General features: G+C 42.5%; 1 protein-coding gene across 1 annotated transcript; it reads left to right on the top strand.

Moving 5' to 3' along the window:
- Positions 1–9,541: 9,541 nt before the first annotated feature.
- dlgap3 (discs, large (Drosophila) homolog-associated protein 3) lies at positions 9,542–25,636 on the top strand. The gene is made up of 10 exons (XM_035529352.2): positions 9,542–10,656; positions 14,124–14,341; positions 14,959–15,061; positions 15,513–15,729; positions 16,492–17,000; positions 17,604–17,698; positions 18,670–19,142; positions 19,292–19,383; positions 19,586–19,726; positions 20,272–25,636. The coding sequence occupies exons 1-10, from the start codon at positions 9,607–9,609 to the stop codon at positions 20,575–20,577; spliced, it is 3,204 nt and encodes a 1,067-aa protein (XP_035385245.2). The 5' UTR covers positions 9,542–9,606; the 3' UTR covers positions 20,578–25,636.
- The last annotated feature ends 63 nt before the right edge of the window (positions 25,637–25,699 follow it).

The raw sequence follows: 25,699 nt of genomic DNA on the forward strand, positions 1-25,699 counted from the left end.
GTCAAACCTCTTTACCCTTCTGACTTCAGTTTCAAGGCTAAAGACCAGAGGCGCTTACCACAAGGCATGTCTCTGTGAAGAGGATGGTGAGGATATGTGGTGACTGTTAATGCACCTAACCAAGGATAAAGCAAGACATGTTAACATTCAAACTCCCAGAGCACTGACAACCCCTAAAAAAAACACGTAATAGACTAGCATGGTTACAATGGTCATTTATAGCTCTGGCTGTTAGCAAATTAAACTGCTTGTTGTAATTATTTCTACTTTAATGCCTTTTATTTTCATACCTATACAATCAGTGATAGTCAGCCAACAGACACATTTGTTGAGTTGCCATTTTAATTACACATATTATAGATGATGACACACTTATTACAAATGATTATACACACATTTATAGATGATTATACAGTTTGCATCTGAGGGTATTTATGGCTTTTTTTTTATTGCTGTGCACTCGGCACTAGCTATTCTCTACAATACATCTTCAGCCATAATGCTCACCCACCATTGGTTTGCCTTCAGCCACACACACACACACACACACACACACACACACACACACACACACACACACACACTCATGCTCATACTTATTCTCGTGCACATGTGCCTATTGGGTCCCAGTGAGCATATACATCGTGCCATCCCAGTGTTTGTCCCTTAAGTGGATGATAGCGAAGCTGAGCAGAAAGCCAGCAGCCAGTGCCAAACCCCATCTGAGTAGGACTGCACACTGGCACTGTAGCAGCACCTACCAGCACAACCCCATACAAACTGATGCAAAGAAGCCCCATTATACCTGAAGAAAACCTAGTTTATGCTGTAACCTATCTGTATCTGTAACCAGGCTACCAAGCAATAGACATTAATGTGTGTGTGTGTGTGTGTGTGTGTGTGTGTGTGTGTGTGTGTGTGTGTGTATTAATGGATGGTTTTCATACATGAAGGGTACTTTTGTCTACCATTCAGTCCTCAGCTAGAGGTAGCTGCAGAGTTGGCCATAGCTCAGCAGTGCTAAATGTATGTTTGCCATGGAAAGCACATAGCACACAGTGAGAAGATCACCCTGCTTGACTCCCTGGCTCTCTCTAAAAACACAGAGCCACATTGTGATCATTGACTAGAGCATCTATTAACACTAGAGCACCTGTGTCTATAGCACTTTTGGGCTCTGTGTGTGTGTGTGCATGTGCATGTGCATGTGTGTGTGTGTGTGTGTGTGTGTGTGTGTGTGTGTGTGTGTGTGTGTGTGTGTGTGTGTGTGTGTGCGCGTGTGTTTGCATGTGCGTGTGCATGCGCATGTGCGTGTGTGTGTGTGAGAGAGAGAGATCAGGTAATGCAGATCACATTCAATGAGTTTAGCTGTCTGCACAGCATGTGCATGCCTTGTTGCTGCATAATCCCCTGCACATACATGCTCATATACACGCTCACTCATTTTGGAAGACAGAGTCATTCATATCACTGGATATGTTTCTTTCTGCATATCCTCTGTGCATGTGCAAGAGAGTGAGAGGGAGGATGTAAATGTAAATGTGTATGGAGATGACAGCAAGTAGTATAATGTGAACTGGGTATCAAATAGCTGTCTGTCTTTGACTAACAGTGATGCAAGAGCTTTGTAGAGCCAGGCCTACTATGTATTTCACTTATCCACCACTACATACTACGCCCCTCCTCCCTCCTGATCTCTCTCCCTCTATCTCTCTCTTTCTCTCTCACCCCTTCACCTTTACATTCTCTATCTCCCCCTTTCCTTTAAGTTTCCATTGTCCCATTTTTCACTTTCTTGCTGCTTTTAAGATTTCAAATTTCTCCCAGCCGTGCAGGGATAGTTCATGTGGAGTGCACTGTGTGAGCTCTAGTATGTAGGGTGCATGTGGAGTGTGCTGTGTGTTTTATTGTGTAAATATAAAGTATATGGAATGTGCTGTGTCCTAGTAGGTAGGGACAGTGTATGTGGAGTGTGCAATGTGTGATCTAGTGTGAAGGGATAGTGCATAGGGAGTGTGAGTTGTGTATGCTCTACTATGTTGGGATAGTGCATGGGGAGTGTGTTGTGTGTGCTCTAGGGTATAGGGATGGTGTATGGGGAGTGTGAGTTGTGTGTGCTCTAGTATGTAGGGAAAATGCATGGGGAGTGTGTAAGGTGTGCTCTAGAGTGCAGGGATAGTGTATGGGGAATGTCTTCTGTATGCTGAAGTATGTACAGTTAGTGTATGTGGATGGTGCTGTGTAGAGATAATCCATGGGGAGCGTGTTGTGTGTACTCTTGTGTAAGGACAGTGTATTTGGAGCATGCTGTGTGTGCTCTGGTGAGGTAAATGAGGTTGTTTTCTGGAACATTTTGTGGAACATCAGTTGTGGTACTGACTTTTTCTCCATTTGCTCTCTCTGTTTGATTTTCTGTCTGTTAAACAAGTGATAAATCTCGCCACCCCCATCACACAGTGTTATGTTGAATGACTGGAAGGAGAGTAAGAGGGGAAAATGGCAGCACAGCCAACATTTATGGATCTTTTTATAATTATGGTAAAATAGTGGTATGATGGCTTTTTAATCTATTTCCAGTTTTGTTTTGTTTTTTTCAGTAACTTAGTTTTTACTTCTTTTTTTTTTAAGGGAACACTGCCTTCCTGAAAGTCTATTATACCTATGCTTCATTTCTACATGTTTATGAACATGCCCATACAAGCACTAAATATTGTTTGTGCTTACAGTCATTCTTTCCACGCAACACTGAACATCAATTACATTCTCGAGTAAAGCTGCTCAGTTTGCTAACTTCAATCTTCACTGTCAGAGATATCCTCATACTCACAGCAGGTATCATCTCAACAATAGCTTCCGCACCATGCCATTCCAGACACAGGAGCCAGGAGAAAGACTGAAGATTGTCCATTGGTGGGTGGACAGGATGAGGGGAGTATTTTCTCCAAAATCCATCTTTGGCTTTATCTGTTATTATTCATTTTGGTCTGTGCTAACCATTGGGGCTTAGGGCATTTGAAAAAAGAGTCGTGGGAAAATGCCACAGCTTATCTCTTGAGCTGGAGAGGAATCATATCACACCCTTCAGCTGCGCGAGATGGTGGAGCAAAGGAACCGTTTAATACAGGAAGCTTTAGCGCATGATGTAATTAGTGCATGCGCTCACACACGTGGTGTACAGGGGGTGTTTACAGAGGATGTTTACAGCACAATCCCAATGCAGACAGCACATTAAAACACAAAAGGGAGAGGATGTTTACAGCACAGTCCCAATGCAGACAGCACATTAAAAAGTGTTTCCATCATTCCCAGTTTTCAGCTGGATGACAGTTGGCCTTTTCACAGCAGTGCCACACTCCTGGAGCTCGGTCTATGGAGGGGAACCAAGATGGAAAGACTGTGGGTTTGGTGTTTCCAGGCAGCTCCAGTGATCAGTTAGATGCTCGCTTACCCACTGGCCCCATGTGTCTTCTCCCTGCACCTTACTCAAGTCCAAAAAGCATGGCCTTCCTTAATGTTTCATTCAAAATGTATCTGAAAGCACGAACATATATCCCCATACAATGGTCTTATAGTGGAAGAAAAACCCTGCATTTTAAAGTGAGTTATTACAGCTCTCTTTACCAGTTTCATTTAGGCCATCACAGAGTTTTGTGTCAGACTGAAAGCATGGTTTCAGTCTGACACAGTCAATGTAATACTGTTAGTGTCCTGTTCTTTTACACGTGGGTGAATCAGTACTTTTGTTTTATATGTTTATCATCTTCACCAGACAAATTAGATACAACCACTGACTGAGCCTTCCACCTGCCAGTGGAGCTAGCCCTTCCTTGGCTGTCTGCATACTCGTGATGCTAAGTAGGACTAAATGTGTTCAGTAGTGGCTAGTTTTGCTCCTGTTTGGTTCTTTGGGGTTTGTGTTTATCGCTGGCAAAGTTAAAGTGGTCAGGTCCAGTTCAGGCTGTCAGACAAGATTCAACAGACTCCTTCGTGACTTTACACCTGGGGTCTTGTTTTCCCAGAAATGCTGTGGGAAATAGGGGGGTTTACCAAGAAGTAGGAGTGAATTGTCACTTGTGCTGGGGGGTGCAGGTTTGGGGGATTGGTGTGTAAATAGGACTGGGATTGGGTTATCACCTCCGCTTCTCCGCTGCACATTGTCGGACAGGCTCGAAGCCAGTCCTGCTGTTACAGTTTGCTGCTTCTACCTGCTAACTAACAACTAACAAAACTCTGTGTGTGTCTATTGAACACTGGATTGCATTCAGTCAAATTCAAAGACAGTGTTTAAAAAGTGAATTGTTTGCCTATTATTTAGTGTTGGGGTATAAGCATAATTAGTTTTGGAATGATGCCTTGGGTGCAAGCAGCCTCATGTTAGGCTATGGCAAGTAAGATAACATTCTGGTTCTAAAAAGCTGGAACAGAGTGGTATGGCACGGTTTTGATTCAGCTGTGGTTCCTATTTTTAAAAGCACAATGGTCATGTTTATCATGTGCCCAGGGTTTGCTAGCTTTCTTTCTTGACTATTGTGCCTGTTGCATTGTGCTTCAGTAAATGAAATTGGTGCCTTAAACTGCTCTGCCTCATCATAATAAAATGATTTACACTACCGTATGTTGCTGCTTGATATTGCCAAATTTTGGCACAGGACACTCCATACCTGCATAGTACGATACTGCAAACACTGTGACCTTCAGCAAAGGAGGTCAAATAGCAATAGGTGGGCATAAAATGGCTCACTTCTATGTAAATAACTTGCTTAGAAGTGATTTAATCAACACTGCTGGTATTGACAGCTGGTGACATTGGGAAGAGAGTGAAAGATGCATATCTAAGTGTGTATGCTTCACTGGCCCACTCTATATGCTGTTTGTGTTAAGGAGAGTAAAAGCTCCAGAATGAGGTGAGAGAAAGACATACAGCAAGGCAAATGGCTTGTCTGCCAACACGGTGTCGAAACGAAGAGGAGTGAGAGACTGATATTCAGACAGACAGCCAAGCTGCTTCATAAACTAGAGTGAAAGAAGTAGGTCACAACAAGTATCTGAAGAGAATTTAAAGAGAGAGAGAAATAGAGAGAGAGAGAAAAGAATAATGTGAGTGAGGGAAAGCAAGAAAGAGGAGTGTGTCAGGAGACATCTGATAGATGTTTTGGAGCTTGTGTAGAGAACAGGGCGAGCCTCTGATGTCCCTGGCTCTTATACTTCTGTCTTCTCACTAATCTCCATTTTCATCCCTGTCTTCAAGTGACTGACATGCAATGCTGTGTGACTGGGACAGGTGAGAACAAGTGGCACTTTAAGGAATGTGTGAGACAATGACTGACAGCAACCTCTTCTAAATTACATACACATCAGACACAGGTTTTTCAAGCTATGAGGTGTGACAGTGCTGCTCAGCTCTCTCTCGCTCTCTCTCTCTCTCTTTCTCTCTCACTCTCTCCCTTTCATTCTCTCTCACTTTCACTAAAACACATCTACATATACATACAATGACCCTAATAAGAGATATGAGAAAAGGTACTGTGAGCTTTGAGATGCGCATATGCGATAAGGCTGTCTCTGTGTACCTGCTGTTGGGTGGCAGTGACCCTCTACACTTCTCTCAGAGATCACTGTTAAACCACTGGAACTGCAGGAGGGTGTGAGGAACCCAATATTATAATCATTTCAATGTAATGACACTCAGAAATGTAATAATATTGTACAGTTGGTCAAAATTTTCTTAAAATCTAATAATGTACTAATTTGCCTAATAATGTAATGGCCATTAATGTAATACTATTTTTTACCAATAATGTAATACTTTATTACTTTATGGGGAGTTTGAGGTCGATCATTTGTAATGCCTTTAAATTAAATTATTTGGAATGCATTTTTCATTAGTTATTATATTCATGATTTATTTATTAACACTTCATTTTGATTATTGTAGATGATTCATACATTCTCAAAAGAGTATCTGTAGCATTGTCATGAATGAATCAGAGGAAAGTTTGGATGCAATTGCAGTCGGTCTTTTACACCAAGCAATACTCAAAAGTGGAACAGTTCAAGGGTCAAAATATCATTGATCAGAGCAACAAGAATCAGGAATGGGAAAGGCAGAAACAAGGTAAAAATACTGGGATTACAAGAGATATGTCCTTAAGAATACAAGGCTTTAACTCAATGTATAAACACAAGTGAATAGGTCATGCGTGTGAGGATTCAGAGTACTTTTAAGCATAGCTTTAATCATAAAAACAAGCACAAATGTACATGCAACACTGGAAGACATTGCTGCCAGGATCACAGGGTGGTATGCATTAAGATCTGTCCCAATTATGCTGATGGACAGATTGTGAAACATATCAAAACATATCAACCAAATCTAAGTGAAGCATTTGCATATACTGAAGTAAACATCTAAAGATTTGCTGTTGATATATATTGTTAAAATATTAAATGTATATAAATTTATGTATTATACTCATTTACAATGTGCAGAATTTTATTTTTGGTGTCTACTAGAATAGATTTACCTGCTTTAATACTTCAGGAATACATTATTTTTCTCATACGTTCTCATACATATTATTTTTCTCATATCTTTTTCACCCTCTGTCTGAAATGCTCAGTTAGAGCACCTGTGCCTTTAACCCTCCACCTGCCCCCTAGCCTAGTCTGCTCTTATTGGTTAGCTTGACCATTCTATTTTGCTTGGTCAGCTGCCAGAGCATTTCTGCCTTTATGTTCTGTTCCTGATTTGCAGCATTCTTTCCTGAGAAGCTGTAAACCCGTGTGTTTGAAATGTTAGAAATCATTACAGTGTCCGGTGCGTTCCATGCTGTTCATAGTCCCATGAACGAATGTAATGTAATTCTCAGAATGTAATTCTGAGCAGGTGGCCAGAACTTGGCATGACACATTAAAATACCAGGGCCATTAGAAACTTCACTAGCAGGATCAATAAGTGGATTGGGACCATAACATTACATCTAGTAATCATAAATCCACCACCACACTTTCCATGTAGTGATCTAAAACATATTGCAATATATCTGTACAATTTTAGGAAAAAGTAGGCCTGCAGCTGATTAGCAAAACCAAGACAATAATATTAGTTATCAAGTTAACCTGGTTAGATGAGAAGCCTACAGCTGATCACCGGGTCTAATTTGAATCTTCCATTAGGCCACACAAAGTTGGAACTTCCCCATCCTTCAAGATGGAGAGATGCAAAAATTCAGCATCAACCAGCATGGTTACTGAAGCAGTCCCCCACGAAATGCCATGTACACAGTAAAATAATTGTAACAGTGGAAGGAACAGTGGTAACTAAACAAACTGGCCTGGCCTCCAGTACTTGTTGTGCATTTGTGTAAGGGTATTTCAAGCTTGCTGGTAGGCAGGCAACATGAAAAATATTAAGAAATTGTGTCATCTTGTAACAAAGACAATATCTGAAATTCCAACGAGGCATTTCAGGCAGCTGAGAAAAAATAGTTCCTTTGGGAGAGTGTTACTCACTTGAGCATGTACTCACAGACTAACCATAATAAACCTAACCATTGATCTAATCCTTAACCAAATTTTAATATCAATCCAAAACTGCTTTCTAATCCTAACCTTTGCCCTAATCCTAAACCTAAGATTAACCTCTACCTAAAACTCATTGGTGGTTCTAGGCCACTTGAATGGAAGCCTGCATGAGCCTGCATGAATGTTAGAATAAGGGATTATTGACTGTTTTTTTGTAAAACAGAATGTTCACATCAAGTTCATATCAATGCATTTTTTTAAACACTTTTATATTCTTTCCAAAATGTGTAGATTTTGCCATTTTTTAACATCATCATCTTCCTGGGCATGAACAGTCTAGGACACACTTAGAAAACAATAAACAGCTATAACCTGTCACGATTAGTCCCTTCCAGCTTCCATGTTGCATGCTTTCCCTGTCTTGTGTATTTTAGTTCCATTCCGTAGTTTCATTTTCTCTGCCCCTCATTTGATTTTCCACACCTGTCCCTTGTTTCTAGTCTTGTTAAGTCCATGTATTTAAACTCTGTTGTGTTCCTTGTGTCTAGGCTGTTCATTGTTTATTTGAATCTGTGTGTTTGTGTTTATTGTGGCTGTTAGAAAATTTGAATGTGTTAATAATTGAAAGCCTGTAAGTTTTGTTCTCCATGTCTATATGTTTCTTCTAGCCTTCATGTTTGTTAGTCTTAGTTCTTCCTAGCATCTTTGTTATAGCCTGTTTCCCCAGTTTGCCTTCGTGTGCCTTTGGTTCGTTTATCCTAGCCCTTGTTTTGTATATAATGTAACCTCGTACTCTCCGTGTTGGCTCTATGGCCCTAGACTCCTCCAACGACTCTGATTTTGGATTTGCCCATAATAAATCTCGCTCTTCTCCGCATATGTCCACCTTTTTACCGGTCACATTACATGTGGTTATGTGTCACAAACCTACTCACTGATGCTATGGTATGGCATCTTCTGTAATTTCTACATATTTATAGTTAGTGTTTTACTTTTTACATGATTAACTTGAAAATGTAATAAGGTATTGCATTATTGGTAAAAATGTTATTACAATCATGGTTAAGCAAAATTATTAAGCAAATTATTGAGTTTTATTGCATTTTTGAGGTAATTGCAAACATTTACTACATTTCTGAGTTTATTACATTATTGAGAAATTAATAATATATTATTGGGTTCTACAAGTTGCTGGATGGAGCTGCTCCCACATTGATAAGCTCCACCTTCGAAGTGTATTACTCACTCATTCACCTTCCCTCCCCCTCTCATGAGTTTGTTCATGTCATCGAGGTTAGCACCTCCCAAATATGAAGAGAGATGTGGACCAGTTACTGGAGACATGTGTGACAAGCCTGAAATATGTTACTGGTAGAATTAGCCAAACAACACGCTTCACTTTCCTAAATGAGTGTGGAGTCAATGAGAGAGGAGAGCTGAGATGACTCCCGCTGATGTGAGTGCAGCTCCAGGGGATGGGAGTAGGAGCAATGCTTGCTCAGTGTGTGCCCATTTGTACTAAGCTGTGCTTAAGGTCAACTGCTCTGCCACAACAAATAAGTGCCTAATTTGTTCTCTTCCACCAAAAAAGCTTTTTATTTTGGTTTGAGATAGGCAGGCACTATACTCTTAAAATGTTATATAACATATTCTCACATTGACTGTCAGGAAGATCTTTTTACTGAGGATATACCTTTGAGTTTTTTTGAATGACAGTTGCCCCAGTCTCAGTTGTAAGACTGTACCTTAAACCTGAGTGCAGTGTGATTCTGACAGCTTCAATCAGCAACATGATGGACTTTTGTTTGTCACAATGAGCTTTTACACTTACAAATGGAAGTATTTTGCAGAGGAATAGTGAAAACAGTGCAGTAGTTGCTTAATCCATGTTCAGAGTAGCTTGTTCCCACAGAACATCAGCTGCTGTGGTTAGAGGTTCTGGCTTCTAGGATTGTGTTATGGCTACCAATGTCTAACTTTGTGTCCTCTTTCACTCCCTCATTCTATACAGTTAACCCCGACGCAGCCCTGTCACGCCCACAGCGCCCCCTTTCAGCCCGGGCGGCCCACCATGGACCGCCCATGAAGGGCTACCAGGTGAGCCGCAGTTTGTCGCAGCACTCATCTGGCCCATGCCACTGCATGCCTGAGGACTGCGATGCTGCTCAAGACTACCCAGAGCACTACCAAGGGCACAATGACCACCCCTACTATCCGCCTGGTGGGCCCCCCGAGCCACTGGCCCCACCCCACTCTGGAGGCGGCACCTTCCCGCGCTCGCACCCTGTCCAGCAGCAGACCTATGACTCATGTGAGGAGTGTCTGTCATCACACAGCCACAGCCATGCCAAGATGCACCGCATCCCACCCAACCTGCTGGACCAATTTGAGAAGCAGCTGCCCTTCCACCCTGATGGCTTCCACACACTGCAGTACCAGCGTGCGGCCAGCGTGGAGCAGCGCAGCGAAAGCCCCAGTCGCATCCGCCACCTGGTGAACTCCGTACAGCGCCTCTTTGCTAAGTCCCATTCACTGGAGGCGCCAGCCAAGCGCGAGCTCAACGGCACCCGCAGTGGCAGTGGCAGCGAGGGCCGCGAGAGGGAGCGAGAACGGGGCCACCGCAGCAGCGGTGAGGATGTGGGTGGGCAGCACCCTGGTGGCACGCATCAATCCCGCTCGACCCGCCGCAACAAGAGCCGTGAGCGCAGTAAGAGCGGTGACTCACGCCAGGAGCCACGGCACAGCTCTCGGCACCGCAGCAGAACGGCTGGCTGGTGGAGCTCCGATGACAATTTGGATAGTGACAGTAGCTTCCTGGTTCCTGGTAGGCGTATCGGGCGGGGGATGGCTGCAGGCCCTGAGAGCCTGGATGCAGCCATCCAGGAACTGACCCTGAAGAAGGCCAAAGGGCCTGCTCCAGCAGAGTGCCTGGCCTGCTCCACCATGGCCCGGGCAGGAGATGGCGGCCACTCCCTGAAGAGGAGCACCTGGTCAGCCATGACGGTCAGCCAAGCCAGAGAGGCGTACCCAACCTCCCGGGGAAGTGGAGCAGGGGGAGGGGGGCCAGGGTATGATAAGGCCCTGGTGCCCCTAGACACCAAGATAAAGGAGCGCAGCCTCCACTACCTAAAGGCAAGTGTGTGTGTGTGTGTGTGTGTGTGTGTGTGTGTGTGTGTGTGTGTGTGAGAGAGAGAGAGAGAGAGAGAGAGAGAGAGAGAGAGAGAGAGTGAAAGTGAGGGAGAGATATTCATCAAGATAGATATAGACAGAGAGAAAGAAAGAAAGAAAGAAAGAAAGAAAGAAAGAAAGAAAGAAAGACCCTTCCAACCTTTACAACATGCAAGCAAGACCCTTAATCAGAACAGGTACCCCAGATCAGATACATTTGTTTAAATATTCATGGTAAGGTTGGCACACACACACACACGCGCACACACACACACACGCACACACACACACACACACAGATACACACACGCACACACATACACACACACACACACAAACAAACAGACAGTCACCCTGCTGCTCTCATTGACTTGCAGATTCACTAACCTGACAAAAGGAATTAATCTGTGTTGGGAAACAGGCTATTTGAGTTGCACTGAGTGACAGTTCCTTCTTGCAAAATAAGAAATGATGTGGTGATTATTTTTATCAGTTGTTACTCTGAGGGATAGAAGTTTGACACCTTCTCAAGCCTCCCTCACTTCTCTTGGAAAAAGTCCCATCAAGTGCCAAGGGAGCCATGACAAATAACAGAAATGTGTGGCCTTTCAGAAACTACTGTCTACTGATCAGAACCATTTAGGGGCTCAGTCTGCCAGCTGGTTCCTGTAAACCTCACAAGATACATGCATATATCATGTTCATATATAAAATCATCATACAAATAGTCTAAATGAACAATGAACAAACCATGTGTTATTTGGTGAAGAACTGCATATAGATTAGTTCCTTAGTTACAACTTTCAAACCCACTTCTAGTAGATGATAGTCACTGCTATAGAGATGTGATGAAAGAGTAAATCAAGAAAGATTATGTATACAGCATTCAGCATTCAGTTGCTAATGTATAATCTGCCATGCATACAAAGTATGCATGTACAGCCATATCCTCTACCTATACATGTGCACACAACTCACACAAACCAGCACAGATGTGAAACTGCTCTTGCCCACATGCCTAGTCACTCAAACACACTTGGAAGAGTGATTGGCCTGGCCTGACACCAAGCAAAGCATTTAGTTTCCCTTCCCCCTTTCATAACCTCCATCCCGATTACCGAAGGATGCCCGGCATAGGGGCTGAGTTTCTATGGCAACGGCAGGTAATGAATGCTGCTCTTCCTTCTTTACTGCTCCATCAGCAAACCCCAGCTGAGGTCCCTTACAGAAAGGCTAGTACCCAAAGGTACATGTGCACATACACATGCACGTTCACATGAGCGTGTGCAAGCATGTGCATGTCCATGCGTGTGTGTGTGTGTGTGTGTTCATGGATGTGAAAGAGAAAAGACAGCATGTTAGAGAAACTGAACTTTTTTAATTCTATCTGGTGTATCTGCTTTTAATGATATTCTGAATAAACCAAACAATAGTCTGACTTCAATGACAGGATATGTGATACTTGTAAAATATACATCCTTTAAAGTAATACAAAAAAGGTTGAGCATTTGCCTAGTTTTGCTCTTTCCAAGGATGATGTCAATAATTCCACTGACATCTGGCAGTGTTTGCACTGTCTAATTTGGAATTGTTTCTAGCGTCTGCTGTAATAGCTCGGTAGGTGGGCACTGTAACTGTGTGCATCAACACCTTCATCAGCATTGCTTCAGTTTATTCTTTTTTCTTAAATATATTTCTTGGCTGTTTCATTAACATGTGGATTCACAACCTGCAAGCTATTATAAAAACATCAAATACACTGTTACAGTACCTCCATATCTTTAAAATCCTATATAATTTTTCTGTAATTAAACCACAGTCCCATCAGTTCATTTTCAGTGCTCCACCATAAGGAGCATCAGGGTCTGTTCAAGCCTGCCAGACTCTATTTTCCAGTGACAGTTCTGGTCAGCACAGCGGGTTCTGAGATACAGGAGTCAGCAGATATTGGCTCCCTTACAAGGGCCGACTCAGCTCCCTCGGGCCCTTGATGATTATTTTTGTTATCAGCCACAGGGAGAGAGAGGAAGAAGTGTAGGGTACCCTCACCAATAGGATTTCAGCAGTATGGTGGTTTCATTGTGGGACAGTGCTTTTTTGATTTGTTCTAAGGACCAGAATAAATGAGACGGCATCGCTCCCTCTCACAAAGTCACCCTGCATGGGTTGCAATTAGCAGCGGCAAAGGTAGGATGAAAAGGGAAATGTGTCAAGATGATGAGAAAGAGCTCCAAACAGCTGCCGGAGATGTGGAGGGTAATGTACCTGAGATGGAGCAGCTAGGATGGGGAATTAGAGTGCCAAGTGCAAAAGTATGTGTGAGAGTGTGTGTGAGTGTTTAAAAGAGAAAAGTTAAGATAAGTCAGCAGTCGTAGATAGTTCATTAATACAGGAAAAAAAAAATTCTAAAAAAAATTTCCTGAAAAAAAAAAAACACAAAATGGAGGACATAGGGGAAAAGAGGAAGTAGGTGAATAGCTGAGCATGGGAGCCTTTTGAATGCCTTTCTCCCATCCCACAGAATATGAGACATAAAGAGAGAGATCATGCTGAAACATGTTTTGAAAGCAATGACCTTTAAGTGCCACATGACTGGTCTGTCAAAAGTGTGTGTGTGTGTGTGTGTGTGTGTGTGTGTGTGTGTGTGTGTGTGTGTGTGTGTGTGTGTGTGTGTGTGTTTGGAATTCCTGCTCTGACAGAAGTCACAGAAGGAAAGATTGCTCACTCTAGAGCCACTATATGTGCATGTATGTGTGAAAAATTGACATGTGAATGGGCTGTACAGTGTCCCGAACAGCTATTAGTTAAACAAAGTACAGCATCAAAGCTAAGTGTCTCACTCAGCACTGCTGACGTGTTCACACTTTGCCTCCATTATAAACGGTCTGTTTGGCTGCAACCAGGTATATGTGTTTGACTGCAACGTTACCCTACATTGCCTTACACCTCCCAAAATGAAAGTACTCGTTTAGATGCAGCCAACTGGCCATGAAAAAGACCACATTAAAAGTATACCTCTGTGACCTTGAATATGGCTGCACAGCTTCAAGACAAAATCTCCTCCAGCTGGTTCAGCTGATTCTTTGCCCTTGACCATGAGGGGATTTGTGAGAGCATGGTTAGAGGACCCTTATGTCATGCCCAACAATAAAGTGTCACATTATTGAGATATGAACATGTAGGCCTCCTCCTTTCTCGATGTCCATAAAGCGCCATTGGGTCTCATAGCCCTCGCTACAGTGAATCCAATAAGCCACAACTCTAATAAAGGATCCCAGTGGTCCAAGGCCTCTGATTCTGGCGATAACTTAGCATAGTCACTTCCCCTGCAGTGATGGCTTTATTACTTAATCGTCTGAACTGGTCCTCGCCCCAATGCAGTTCGGACAGGATGGCACGCTGACTGAGCTGCACCCGTGTGTCTGTGTCAGGTCCCTTCAGATGAGTGGGGTGGAGGGGGCATGTCAGACAGTGGTGGAGAGATCCCTTGCAGGCGCATGCGCAGCGGCAGCTATATCAAGGCCATGGGTGATGACGACAGCGCCGACTCTGAACCCAGCCCAAAGACGTCGCCCAAGCACTCGCTCCTGGCACAGAGGGAGGCCTTCCGCCGCTCCATAAGCATGGATCAGCGCTCCTCTGCCTCCAAGTGAGTGACACACTGATTCTGTGCTGAATCTTGCATGGCATAGTCTAGATGTTTACATGAGGTGATCACTTTGTTATTTACACCATCTAGAAAAGCTGCACCTGATAGGCTGCCTTGCATTTTTCAGTAATAAGTTGTAATCCACTGCTTCTGCTAGCGTCATTGTTGCATTGTGTGGTCCGTTGACAGTCTGTACTCTGTGACTTGTGCATAGTGTGTCAAGTTTTATTGGTCTCTTTCATAAGTGACCTGGTTTTGAACAAAAGGAAGATATCAGCTGGATGTTATATATATTTATTGTATATGCATTTCAAAATACTGTTTATGCAAACATGAATACAACAGATATTTTATCTATGCATAAACATGAATTTATACAAGCACAAAATATCCAGGCATCACCTGCCCCATTTTTAATTCATGCCATTTATGAAAGAGGCCCCTAAAAATATGGCGCTTCCATACTAAGAGCAAGTTTCCATTAGTCAGTAAACTTCTGAGTAGATGTAATGAACTTAAAAGGGTTTGGTAGTGTTTAGTCATGACTATGCAATAGGTGTCACTGATAAGCAGGCTGCTCTGTATATTTACTTGTTTTATCACTACTTCCTCCACAGATATTCATGTAAACAGTGTACCGATTCCTACTCAAACAGCCGTACCACACCAAAAGGCCACACTCGCTCACGCAGCTACACACGCTCCCTTACCAGCTCTCAGGTAACCCCTTGTGCTGCTCTGGCCAGAGCCAGTCCACCCTATTCCAAGAACTATACAAGCCTCATTATTGCAGGTGTAATTGTCCAGGTCTGGCTGGGGCTTTACATCATGTGTCATGAGAGTTCATCTAACCCAAAGGCTAAGCCCTGATTCTCTGCTGTCATCCTTCTTCTGATTGCACTGTGTAGCTTCATGGTCATTCATTAGTCATTGAAAAGCATGACAAATGATCTCTGCTTCCATGATTCTCTTTCATCTGGCTGGCTAGTCAAAGCATTTATGGGGTCCCTTTGTCTACTGCTTCCATACAAAAATTCATATTCTACCCTGTTTCACCATATCCCACAAAGATTTTATAGGGCATTATTAACTACATCACAATATAGGCAGCACTGGTCTCACATGTGAGAGTGGAATTAATCCATGTCACTGCATCTCTGTGCATTGGCAGCTGGGTGACACCCTGAACCGTCAGTTTGAGTCGGTGTGTGAGACCATGTTTGGAGAACTGGAGTCACAGGCCGTGGAGGCACTGGACCTGCCCGGGTGCTTCCGTACACGCAGCCACAGCTACGTGCGTGCCATCCAGGCAGGCTGCTCCCAGGATGACGACTGCTTGTCTGTCTTCTCCATGGCCGGCCCCCAGGGGAGCATGAAGGGCGGAGCAGGTGAGCCGTGGCTGCGCAGGTGTAGATGCAGGTGTGGGTGTGTAATGGGCATGTCTGCTATCTGCTTTTTTCATATCTCTGTGTAGTAACTGGGATTACTGCCATATCTTAATGAGTTTTTGGATCAGCCACCTAGGCACTGGTGAGGAAACATGTCTCAGTTCAAAGCTTTAGATGTCTCTTTCTTCTCTTTCTCTCTCTCTCTCTCTCTCTCTCTCTCTCTCGGTCTCTTTCTGCATATTTTTTGTGTCTGAGAGAGAAAGTAGACTGTCATGCATGTTCTTACTTTACTCTTTCTGATGGACTACACCCATTTAAAGAAGAAAATCTCAGTAGAGATTTATTCAATCCTCTGTGAAGTGTCAAATGCATCCATGCACCCCCCTGTAGATACACACACACACACACACACATACACACAAAAGAAAGAAAAAAAATGATGTCTATAAACCCAGTGATTAATAATAGAATTTCAGACTTTTTGGAAAAGACACACTATGCTTGGTGTATATGTCAAAATTCTTGCAATGAATTTTAGTTGTATGTCAGTAAAACCTGTTTTTTCAAATGGCTTTTTTGGATTCAGTTGGCGTTTTCATCAGAAAGCAACCCCTAATAAAAATCTAATGATGGTGCATGGTAAAAAGATGGGCTATGAATTCTAACTGTACATCTATATTAGTTTTTGGTAAATAAACATTTCTACAAAAATCCCAGGTAAGTGTATCTACAATATTGCTAATATCTATAATATTCTACTAGTGTTCCCATATAGGAAAGGCCCACCTCCACTTCCTCCACGTATGTCCAAGCCCATGATCTCTGTGACAGCCCAGAGCAGCACTGAGTCCACACAGGATGCCTACTTCCAGAGCACTGGGCAGCCCATGCTGGGTCAGCCCAGGCAGCACAGCAACTCCGTGGATCTGACCGAGAGCAGTGGTGGGCGCACGTCTAGAGGGGGATACTACCCAGGAACAGGGTCGGCACGCCTCCGCCAGACCAGCAACTCCACAGAGAGCGTGGATGGCAGGGCCCTGCGGGACGTCATCTACCCAGCAGGCTCGGGGCCCATGAGGCCCAAGCACAGCACCTCAGCTGACAGCCTGCTGGAGGGACCCAGGGGGCCCAGAGAGCGCGGTGGAGGTAGCCTGGGCAAGTCTGCCTCACTGCCCCAAAATAGCATTGCCCTGAGCAAAGCGGCCCAGAGCACAGAGGAGTACAGACAGGAAGGCAAGGGCCGCAAGTGGAGGTCCTCTATAGCTGTGCAGGTGAGGCTTGAGTAGGACATTCAAATTATAGCCATCTGAATTTGCAGTTACATTGGACTGGCTTAGTCACACCATATTGATGGCCTTTATATACATACACACACATTATATATATATATATATATATAATGTGTGTGTATGTATATAAAGGCCGTCAATATGGTGTGACTAAGCCAGAAAGATGTCTCTTTCTTCTCTTTCTCTCTCTCTCTCTCTCTCTCTCTCTCTGCATATTTTCTGTGTCTGAGAGAGAAAGTAGACTGTCATGCATGTTCTTACTTTACTCTATATGTATATATATATATATATAGTTTGCAAGCACTTTGTTTGTACAGCTGATGAAGGACCTCTGTCCAAAACATTCTGTTTCTGAAACTATACTTTACTACAATTTTCTCTCACTCTCACTCTCTCTCTCTCTCTCTCTCTCTCTCTCTCTCTCTCTCTCTCTCTGTCTCTCTCGCACTTTATATATATATGATTTGTGTGTGTGTAAACAATTTCAAACTTTTGACTAGTACTGTTGACTTATATACAGTAGTGTAAGAAATGTGTTCTGTTCCACATTGTGTATGTTGTCCACTGTGTGTGTGTGTAATGTAGGTTGACAGCTCAGAGACTCTTTCAGACTCAGACACCGAGGGCAAAGTGCTAAGAGAGGTGCACTCCATTGGAGTCCAAGTGGAGGATGATAAACGGTATCTGCTCTTCCTTGCTGTCTTGTTTGGGGTTTTTTTCTGTATAGATTTTTTTTTCAAACCCCACCCCCCCCCACCTCCGCCCCCAGTCATGACAAGTGACTCTAATCAGATGTGATTGGACTGACAACTTAACGGGGTTGGGTGAAGTGTGAATCACAGTGTGAGCAGGAAGTGTCAGGGAAGAGAATTTACGTACGCACACATCCATACACACAAACACTCACACAGACACATGCACACAGTGGGGGTGTATGTGTTAGGAGTATGAAGTGTGGTGAGAAGGTATAATTAGGCCTGACGTAATACATCATAAAATGTGAAGAGATGTCATAGTCATCCAGGCTATGGACTGATGAGCTCATTACATGTGGATCATGTGACCGAATCATTCCATTTGTCCACCTCAAGGCAGAGGTCAAGATATCAGGAAGAGTTATACTTAGTTAGGCGTGTTCTTTTCTTTTAATGAACAGAACGGTGTTTTGCTAGGCTGGTGACAATATTGTAATTCAAAGAAAAAATCTTATATTCAGTGTATATATGTTTTATGTTCAAAATGGGCAGTGGTAGCCACCAAGTTGCCACTGTTGGACACCTGAGCAAATTCCTTAACCCTCAATTGCTCTAGTTGTACTCAGTCATAATTCTAAGTTGCTTTGGATAAACATGTCAGCTAAATTCCATAAATGTAAAATGTTATCTTACATCAGAGATCCTGGATATCTACCACCTTGTACACTTTAGTTCTGGCTTTAATAATTAGATACTACTGAAGGCCTTTGTTAACTGGATCATAATGTTCAACATCACTTAATGTTAGGTTAAGGTTGGACCTACACTCTAGCAGTTAAACAGACCTTCAGCATCAGTGTTAGGCATGCCCTAACTTAAACATGAATATGAAAACTTTTATTGTACATGTGTAAATGGGAAGAAATTTACCAATGCAAAGTGCATTTTCTTTGTAGACGTGCACGTTTCAAACGTTCCAACAGCGTGACGGCAAGCGTCCAGGCAGACCTGGAGATGGAGGGCTTTGGCACCCTGAGTGTTCCTACCCAGGATAAGGGTCTGCAGTTTGGCTGCTCCTTCCAGCGCCATTCCTCAGAGCCTGAGTCTGTCGGCCAGCTAGTAGAATACCGCACTGTCCACACGCAGGGTCAGTGGGCCTACCGCGATGAATACCACACCGCCTACTCAGCCGAGCCCTGCCCCCTGGAGCTACGAGCCCCACCCCGTGCCCACTCACCCCTGACCCCTGAGCGGGCAGTGGTGAGCTGGCATGAGGGTCCCCGCAGCTTGCCAGACTCGGGTCGAGCATCTCCCTGCCTCCGGGATGGAGAATTCTTCCTCCGGCTCCTGCAGACTGAGGTGGAGCGGGTGGAGGGGTGGTGCCAGAGTATGGAGAGAGAGGCAGAAGACAATGAGCTACCAGAGGAGGGTAAGTTGGTGGGTGAACATCAGGGAGGTCAGGGGGTATTGTGCAATGACACACCAACACTGTTTCTCACTGACATCTGGATTTCTCAGCACAGTGGTAATGTGACCCAGGGAAGGTTGTGTTGTGAGCCTCTCTCTGCTCTCATGCAGTGCTGGAGCTGATCAGAACTGCAGTGGGCAGTGCCCAGATACTCATGTCCCAGAAGGTGCAGCAGTTCTTCCGTATGTGCCAGCAGAGTGTGGTAAGCAGTAGGCTTTTCCTCTCCTCACACAATCTTAGGCCGCCTTTTCCTCCCCAAGGAGCTACTAATGAACATCATTATAGTTTCATTATAATCTACTTGCAATATGTAGTGACCTCAAAAAAGAAAAAAAAAGAAAAACCCTGGGCCTGTAATGTAGGGCACTCGACTGATTTTGCCTCTCTTACTCTCTCCCTCACAGGACCCCTCAGCATATCCCCAGCCCAGCTCTCAGGATCTGGCCGGCTTCTGGGACCTGCTGCAGCTCGCCATTGAGGATGTGCGGGTCAAGTTCCAAGACCTGCAGCACATAAAGGACTCAGGCTGGAGGCTGGAGAAGAAGGTGAGATGGGAGGTGCATTCACAGCAGCTGCGTGCCCAGGCCATAACCCAGAGCCAAACCGTCAGCATGCCGAGAGTCTGCTCACTCTCCACAGCTTGCTAGCTCCACATCAACAATAGGAGTGGGACTGGACCTGTAGCACAGTGCAAAAGGAAACTGCTGAGCCTGTGCTTCTGAAACATTTAAACCAGCCTACTGCTATCTAATCTATGTATAACTGTTCTCTTTTTTCCTTTTTTATCCATCTGTTTCTTTTTCATTTTTATCCATCCCAAATATTCTCATCCACCCACGATTTTATGGCACTGTCCATCTTCATGCCAATGCGTACTCTCTCATGAACTTGCCTTGCATATGTGTGTGTTGGTGTCTCTGTGTGTGTGTGTGTGTGTGTGTGTGTGTGTGTGTGTGTGTGTGTGTGTGTGTGTGTGTGTGTGTGTGTGTGTGTGTGTGTATTTGATGTCCTTCATCCTGTTCCCTCAAATGCACTACATCTATCCCTGCTCCAAACACCTCTCTACCCTCACCACTCCTGTCCTTCTCAGGATGAAAAGAAGCGCCCTCCTCCTTTACCAAAGAAGCCAGCAGGTGGCGTGGGTGGAAGTCTGCGGGCAGAAAGCCTGGTCGAGACTGGGCTGAGCGGAGGCGGAGGCACGCTCATGGTGGCCCATGGGCATGGCATGCCCATGCGTGAGAAGTCACTGGACCTGGGCGAGCGGCCGAGGCAGGAGGCTCGTCGGAGGCTCCTCCAGGCGGGGCCCAAACGGGTGGCTTCTTTCCGCCAGAACTCCGCCACGGAGAGCGCAGACAGCATCGAGATCTACATCCCTGAGGCACAGACCAGACTGTGAGCCAGCCAACACTGCTTTGTCCATCACACACCCCTGCCACCTGCACGTACCCCCATGCACATAAGTGGTCAGCAAGGAGGCTTGGAGCCGTGAAACTCACACACAGCACATGTTTAAAAATGACATGGAGAAGTGGAAAGTTGGTTACCGTCTGGATCTGTGCTCACTCACTTATTAAACCAGTACTAATCCTCACAGGAAACAAAGGGCTCCCAACAGCACAACCAATTTGTATGATATTGACGCATTGCTTTGGTAAGGTTTGTATAATATTCCACAACCTTAGAACTGTTTCAATAAATGCCTCTGAAAAAAAAGAAACAAGTGCAAAATTATCTTGGTGAGAGGATCTTAGAATTTAGTTACAAATAACTGACTCTTTTGATATAGTCTTAATATTTTAACTGTGCATTTAGTTTTCCTAGTGTTGTGATAGTAGGTCCTCTCACTGTGAAAGAACAGCACACTCTTGTGGCTAGGTTAAATAAGTGCACCCCTAAAACTCAGGCCAACCAGTATGAATTTGGGCTTTCTCTCTTTGACAATGAACTACAGGAGCAGCATAACTCAGCATCCACACCTATTCATTTTCAACAGGGATACACTTTCAATTGAAATGTCCAATTTGTTTTTTGTTTATCTTGGCATATATATAAATATGGATGCAATGACAGATGAGGATAGAGAAAAAAAAATTTAGGCTCCCAAGCAGCAAATTGTGCTGAGGTTTGGACCACATCTAAATGTTTTAGTTCAACAGCTGCAAGAGAGTGCAGAAGACAATCCCCACTTTCACCTGCATCCTGTTAAGAGAACCGTTCAGAAAAGGAAAACTCCTCACTCAGTCCACTGATCCACCACAAGCATCTATGTGTAAATAACTGAAGTGTGAAATGTTTTTTGGGTGAAGTCAGTATCACTGTCATCTCTGTCATAGATTGACAGAGCCAAAAATTCTAGCCTCTCTAGCATTAGAAAGGAGTTCAAGAAAAATGTTTGTGAACCATTTGGAATTACCTGGATTTCTGCATAAATATCATAAATATTTAATCAGAAATATATGGACTGATCTTTAATAGATAAACACAATCTCTTACTAATAACACATACTATTGGGCTTTTAGACAATACTTAACACTTGCTGTAAATAGTAAGTGAACCCTTGTAATTACTAACTGGTAACAGCAAAACCTCCACCTAATCTTTCCTGCATCTACTAAACACAATTTGCACAATGGCTATGAGAAGGTTTGACTCTTTCCATAATTTCTTCTATGAACACTTCAGGCCATGACTCTGGACTCTGACGTAACTACTCAAACATGGATTTCTTTTTTTTAAGCCATTGTGCTTTTGATTTGTTTTTGTTGGTCATTATTTTTGTTGCATCATGCAACTTTGGTTCAGTTTCAGACACACTGATACTTCATAATTTTCCTGTAAAGTTTCATGATACCATTTTGAAATGACTGTTCCTTCTGTGATCACAAGTTGACCAGGCCATGAGTGGGGTTGTTTTCTCCGTGAGCTTTGGCAAATTTGGAGATCTCTGTGGGTCACTCTCTGTTACAAAGGGTTTTTTCCTAATCTCTTTCAGCACTGAATGCTGGGCTTTTGCTGAGGTCATTGTAGTGTGACCACTGTGATAAATGTCCAAGGGTACACAGGCCATCCTGGCATGGATTGTTGTACATTCTGGCCTTTTGAAATGCTTTTGCAGCCAAACTTTGTGTGACCTGTGATATCACCCCTTTGATATCACCTTAATGATTGGAACAGCTGATTCCATTAGTCTAGAGCAGGGGTACCCAAGTCCCATCCTGGAGATCTACCATCCTGCAGAGTTTAGCTCCAACCCTAATCTAACATAAACTCTACAGGGTAGTAAATCACCAGCACCGGATGTGGACACCTCTAGCCTAGAGGTTCTGTGAATGTTTGTTATCTGTTTGGTTTGTGTGTTATTAATTTAAGCATATTGCAATGGTCTGTTATCATAATTCATTGATCACTGATCAAAACAATTTTTTATAAGAAATTAATAATAAGATATAATAAGAAATCCGGGCAATTCCAAAGGCTTAATGTACTCTTTATTGAAAAGCTTATTGTCTGGAACAATTTTTTTTAAACATTTTTTTTCTTAGTTGTGAAATAGGACGTTTAGGAATAGTTTTTTTCTCTGTTAAGTATATGCCATGTCCACATACACAAAAGGAAATGGCTAATAGCTCTAAACCTTTAAAGTATGCTCAGTATTGTATATGTATTTATTTGTGTGGGATGGTGGCTGAGTAGGTAAATAGCGGTTTCTATGTTTTCAAGTGTTGTAAATTAAATAATGGAAGGTAACTGTCCTTTTTATAGCACTGGTGCCAAAACCTCTGCTTGTATGCCTTCAGTTCACTTTATTTCTTTGATTATTTTTCTCATTTAAACTAGCCAGAATTTTTTGTTTGTTTTACCTGTGAAAGTATAAGAGGAGTATTTTATAGGAAGATGTATATTTTATAAATGACATTTTTGATTCAAATAAGAAAATACAAGAGAACTGAAGTATTATACTATACCTGCATATAAGAAAATCCAACAGATGGACAGGGTAACTTCCATGTTGTGTATCTGGATTCTGATGTGGTCTCTTGACATTAATATCAAACTCTCTGGAGTCTGTTGCTTAAGGTGACAGCCATAGTGATCTGTGTTCTCTTCCATTTCACCTCAACCCTGACAGGACAGTCTTTCCATGTGGATCTTTAATTAAAAATAAGGACAAACAGGAGCCACCTAATAGTCCTTGTTCTCCAGTATTGACTACATGTGCCTAACCAGCACTATGTGTGACTTTCTCATCTAAATACAGTATTATATTCAAGATAATGTATGTTATTCATATGGAATATGTATTGTTCCAATAATCCAATTTATAACACTTTATTGGATACTCTCTTCAACCAATAACTACCCAAATCTGTATGTTTCTATGTAATATGCATGCTTTTTAAAACATCCATTTATAACTTATTTTCTATTTTCTCTCTCAAACTGTGCATTTTATACCCACATTTCTGCAATTGGTCATTACCACATCACTTTTTTTCATAGAAAAGTATTTCTTTTTCCATCCTCTAGCTAAGGGGTGGAGGTGTTTATGTACTATGTATTGCATTGTTATTCTTTTACAGTTGCTGAACTTTATCTGGCTTCATACAGCATAGGAGTTGCATTTAATATTAGTGAGTGCCAGAAATACATCTAATATCTGACCCAGCATGTCTGAACATAGAGAAGCACAACAGACTACTCCCTGTTCCACTGTGAAGGACTTTTGTCCATTTAATGTACTGGAATCCACATTTCTGTGTGTCTGCTTATAAACAAACTAAAAGACATTTTTATCCTGAATGAAATGTTTTCCAAACGAACATTCTAAATATTTCATTTTCTCTCAGATTTTGCAGGAGCTGAAGTGACCATTTTCAATTTTGACTTTTTATTGGGTCAAATATTTGAATTTTGTGATGGACTCATTAACTGTTCAAATGACAGAGGAATCAGCCTGATAATGAACAAAAATACCTACCAACAGACCATCTGCTTCAGGCAAGCCATGTCCTGGAAAAAATGAACAACTGAACATTCAAGCAAAAATACATACACACACACTGCTGTTGTCAGTCTGTGTATGTCTTTGCCTCAGTCTCCCCTATGAAACATGACCCAGGCGTTTTGTCATATACTGTCAGGGTATGTGGAACAATACATAAAAATGGCACTTTTTAAACTGTGCTACATGCCTTGAAAAACACACAGACAGCAAGAACTCTGTCACAATGTTGGTATTCTATAGCCTTTGCTGAAGTTTCTAGTGCAAAAACAGGATGTAGCCACTGTATTTGCTGTAACCAGAATTAGCTAGTGTGGGTGATAATTATATCCTTGTAGCACAGAGGAGCTCGTAGTGTGTGCAAGGCACTGTGATGTAGAGTTTTTGCGTTCCATAATAAATTACTGGAAATTACATGGGTCATAGACTTCTGAGCAATTACTGTGTAATTAATTATACCTTCTTGTTCTCCCATTTATGTAAACATATCTGTTGCAATAGAAGTTATTGTTATTAATATTATATGAATCGTTAACATGACTATTGATATAAGGAAAATGTTCTTTAAATTCTGAATATGGGAAATCTGTATTCTCAAATGTCTGTTTATAATGTATAGAGAACTACCCTATTTAGATTACTTTTTATTGCTGCTAAAGTAGAAGGTGGATTTGGCGGTAAAATGTTTTAACACTTCAGTAAAACGTATTCTGCTAGCCCAGGGCTACTGCATGCAAGGTTGTGGATAAGATCTTAAATGGACTACAAGTTTGTTCATTGCTCTTGGATAACTCTTTGTGACTATAGAATACAAAGACATAGTATAGAGTAAGGCTATGAGGGGTGGTTTTTTCCACTTTAAAGGAAAATGCGGGCATTCTAGCATTTTGTGATGTAGCAAAATAATTCTACACTACTCGTTTAAGAAATAATTATACTAAAAACAAAAATGCACTGCATTTGGTCACTTCATTGAACTAAACAATTATATCAGCTGTTTTCAAATATTGGAAGTGTAATACAGTGCTATGATATAACTTGTGTACTTTTAATTTTGTTCCTTTTATTTAATGCCACTTTTTAGTGGCCAGATCAAACAGCAATAGCTTACCACTTTTTTCATGACTACATGGAATAGGAAATACCTACTTCAATGTGATGAGAGTTGCAGTTAACCACAAAGGACATTTGCCAGCTATGGAGTTCATCTATTGTGTGTTTTAGTTTCAGTTAATCATTGTTCTCTTGCCATAGACATGTACAGCTAAACGTTTGCTAGTGCTAAAACATGAGCAAAGGCACACTGTGATGTGGTTGACCTAACACAGAATGTAACACTGTCAATGGTTGTAGGCATTTTTTAAATGATTATAAAGCTATTTTAGCGAGTTAAGTCACTTGGTGTTTCCCTCTTGTTTCTGTGTGTCTGTCTCATTTCTCATTTCACAGGAACATTTTCCAAAACTTTGTTTTAAATCTATATAATATGATACACACCACAGCAAAATCAAGAAG

Source organism: Electrophorus electricus, chromosome 2 (assembly GCF_041902795.1).
Source record: "Electrophorus electricus isolate QZ-2024a chromosome 2, ASM4190279v1, whole genome shotgun sequence".
NCBI classification, from domain to species: Eukaryota; Metazoa; Chordata; class Actinopteri; order Gymnotiformes; family Gymnotidae; genus Electrophorus; species Electrophorus electricus.

What these genes read in the sequence shown, in the direction of transcription:
- dlgap3 (XM_035529352.2), top strand. Translation starts at nt 9,607, where the DNA reads ATGAAGGGCTACCAGGTGAGCCGCAGTTTGTCGCAGCACTCATCTGGC. An exon ending in GCAGCCTCCACTACCTAAAG is followed by an intron (nt 10,657 to 14,123) that starts GCAAGTGTGTGT and finishes TGTCTGTGTCAG; the next exon opens with GTCCCTTCAGATGAGTGGGG. An exon ending in CAAGTGGAGGATGATAAACG is followed by an intron (nt 17,699 to 18,669) that starts GTATCTGCTCTT and finishes TTTTCTTTGTAG; the next exon opens with ACGTGCACGTTTCAAACGTT.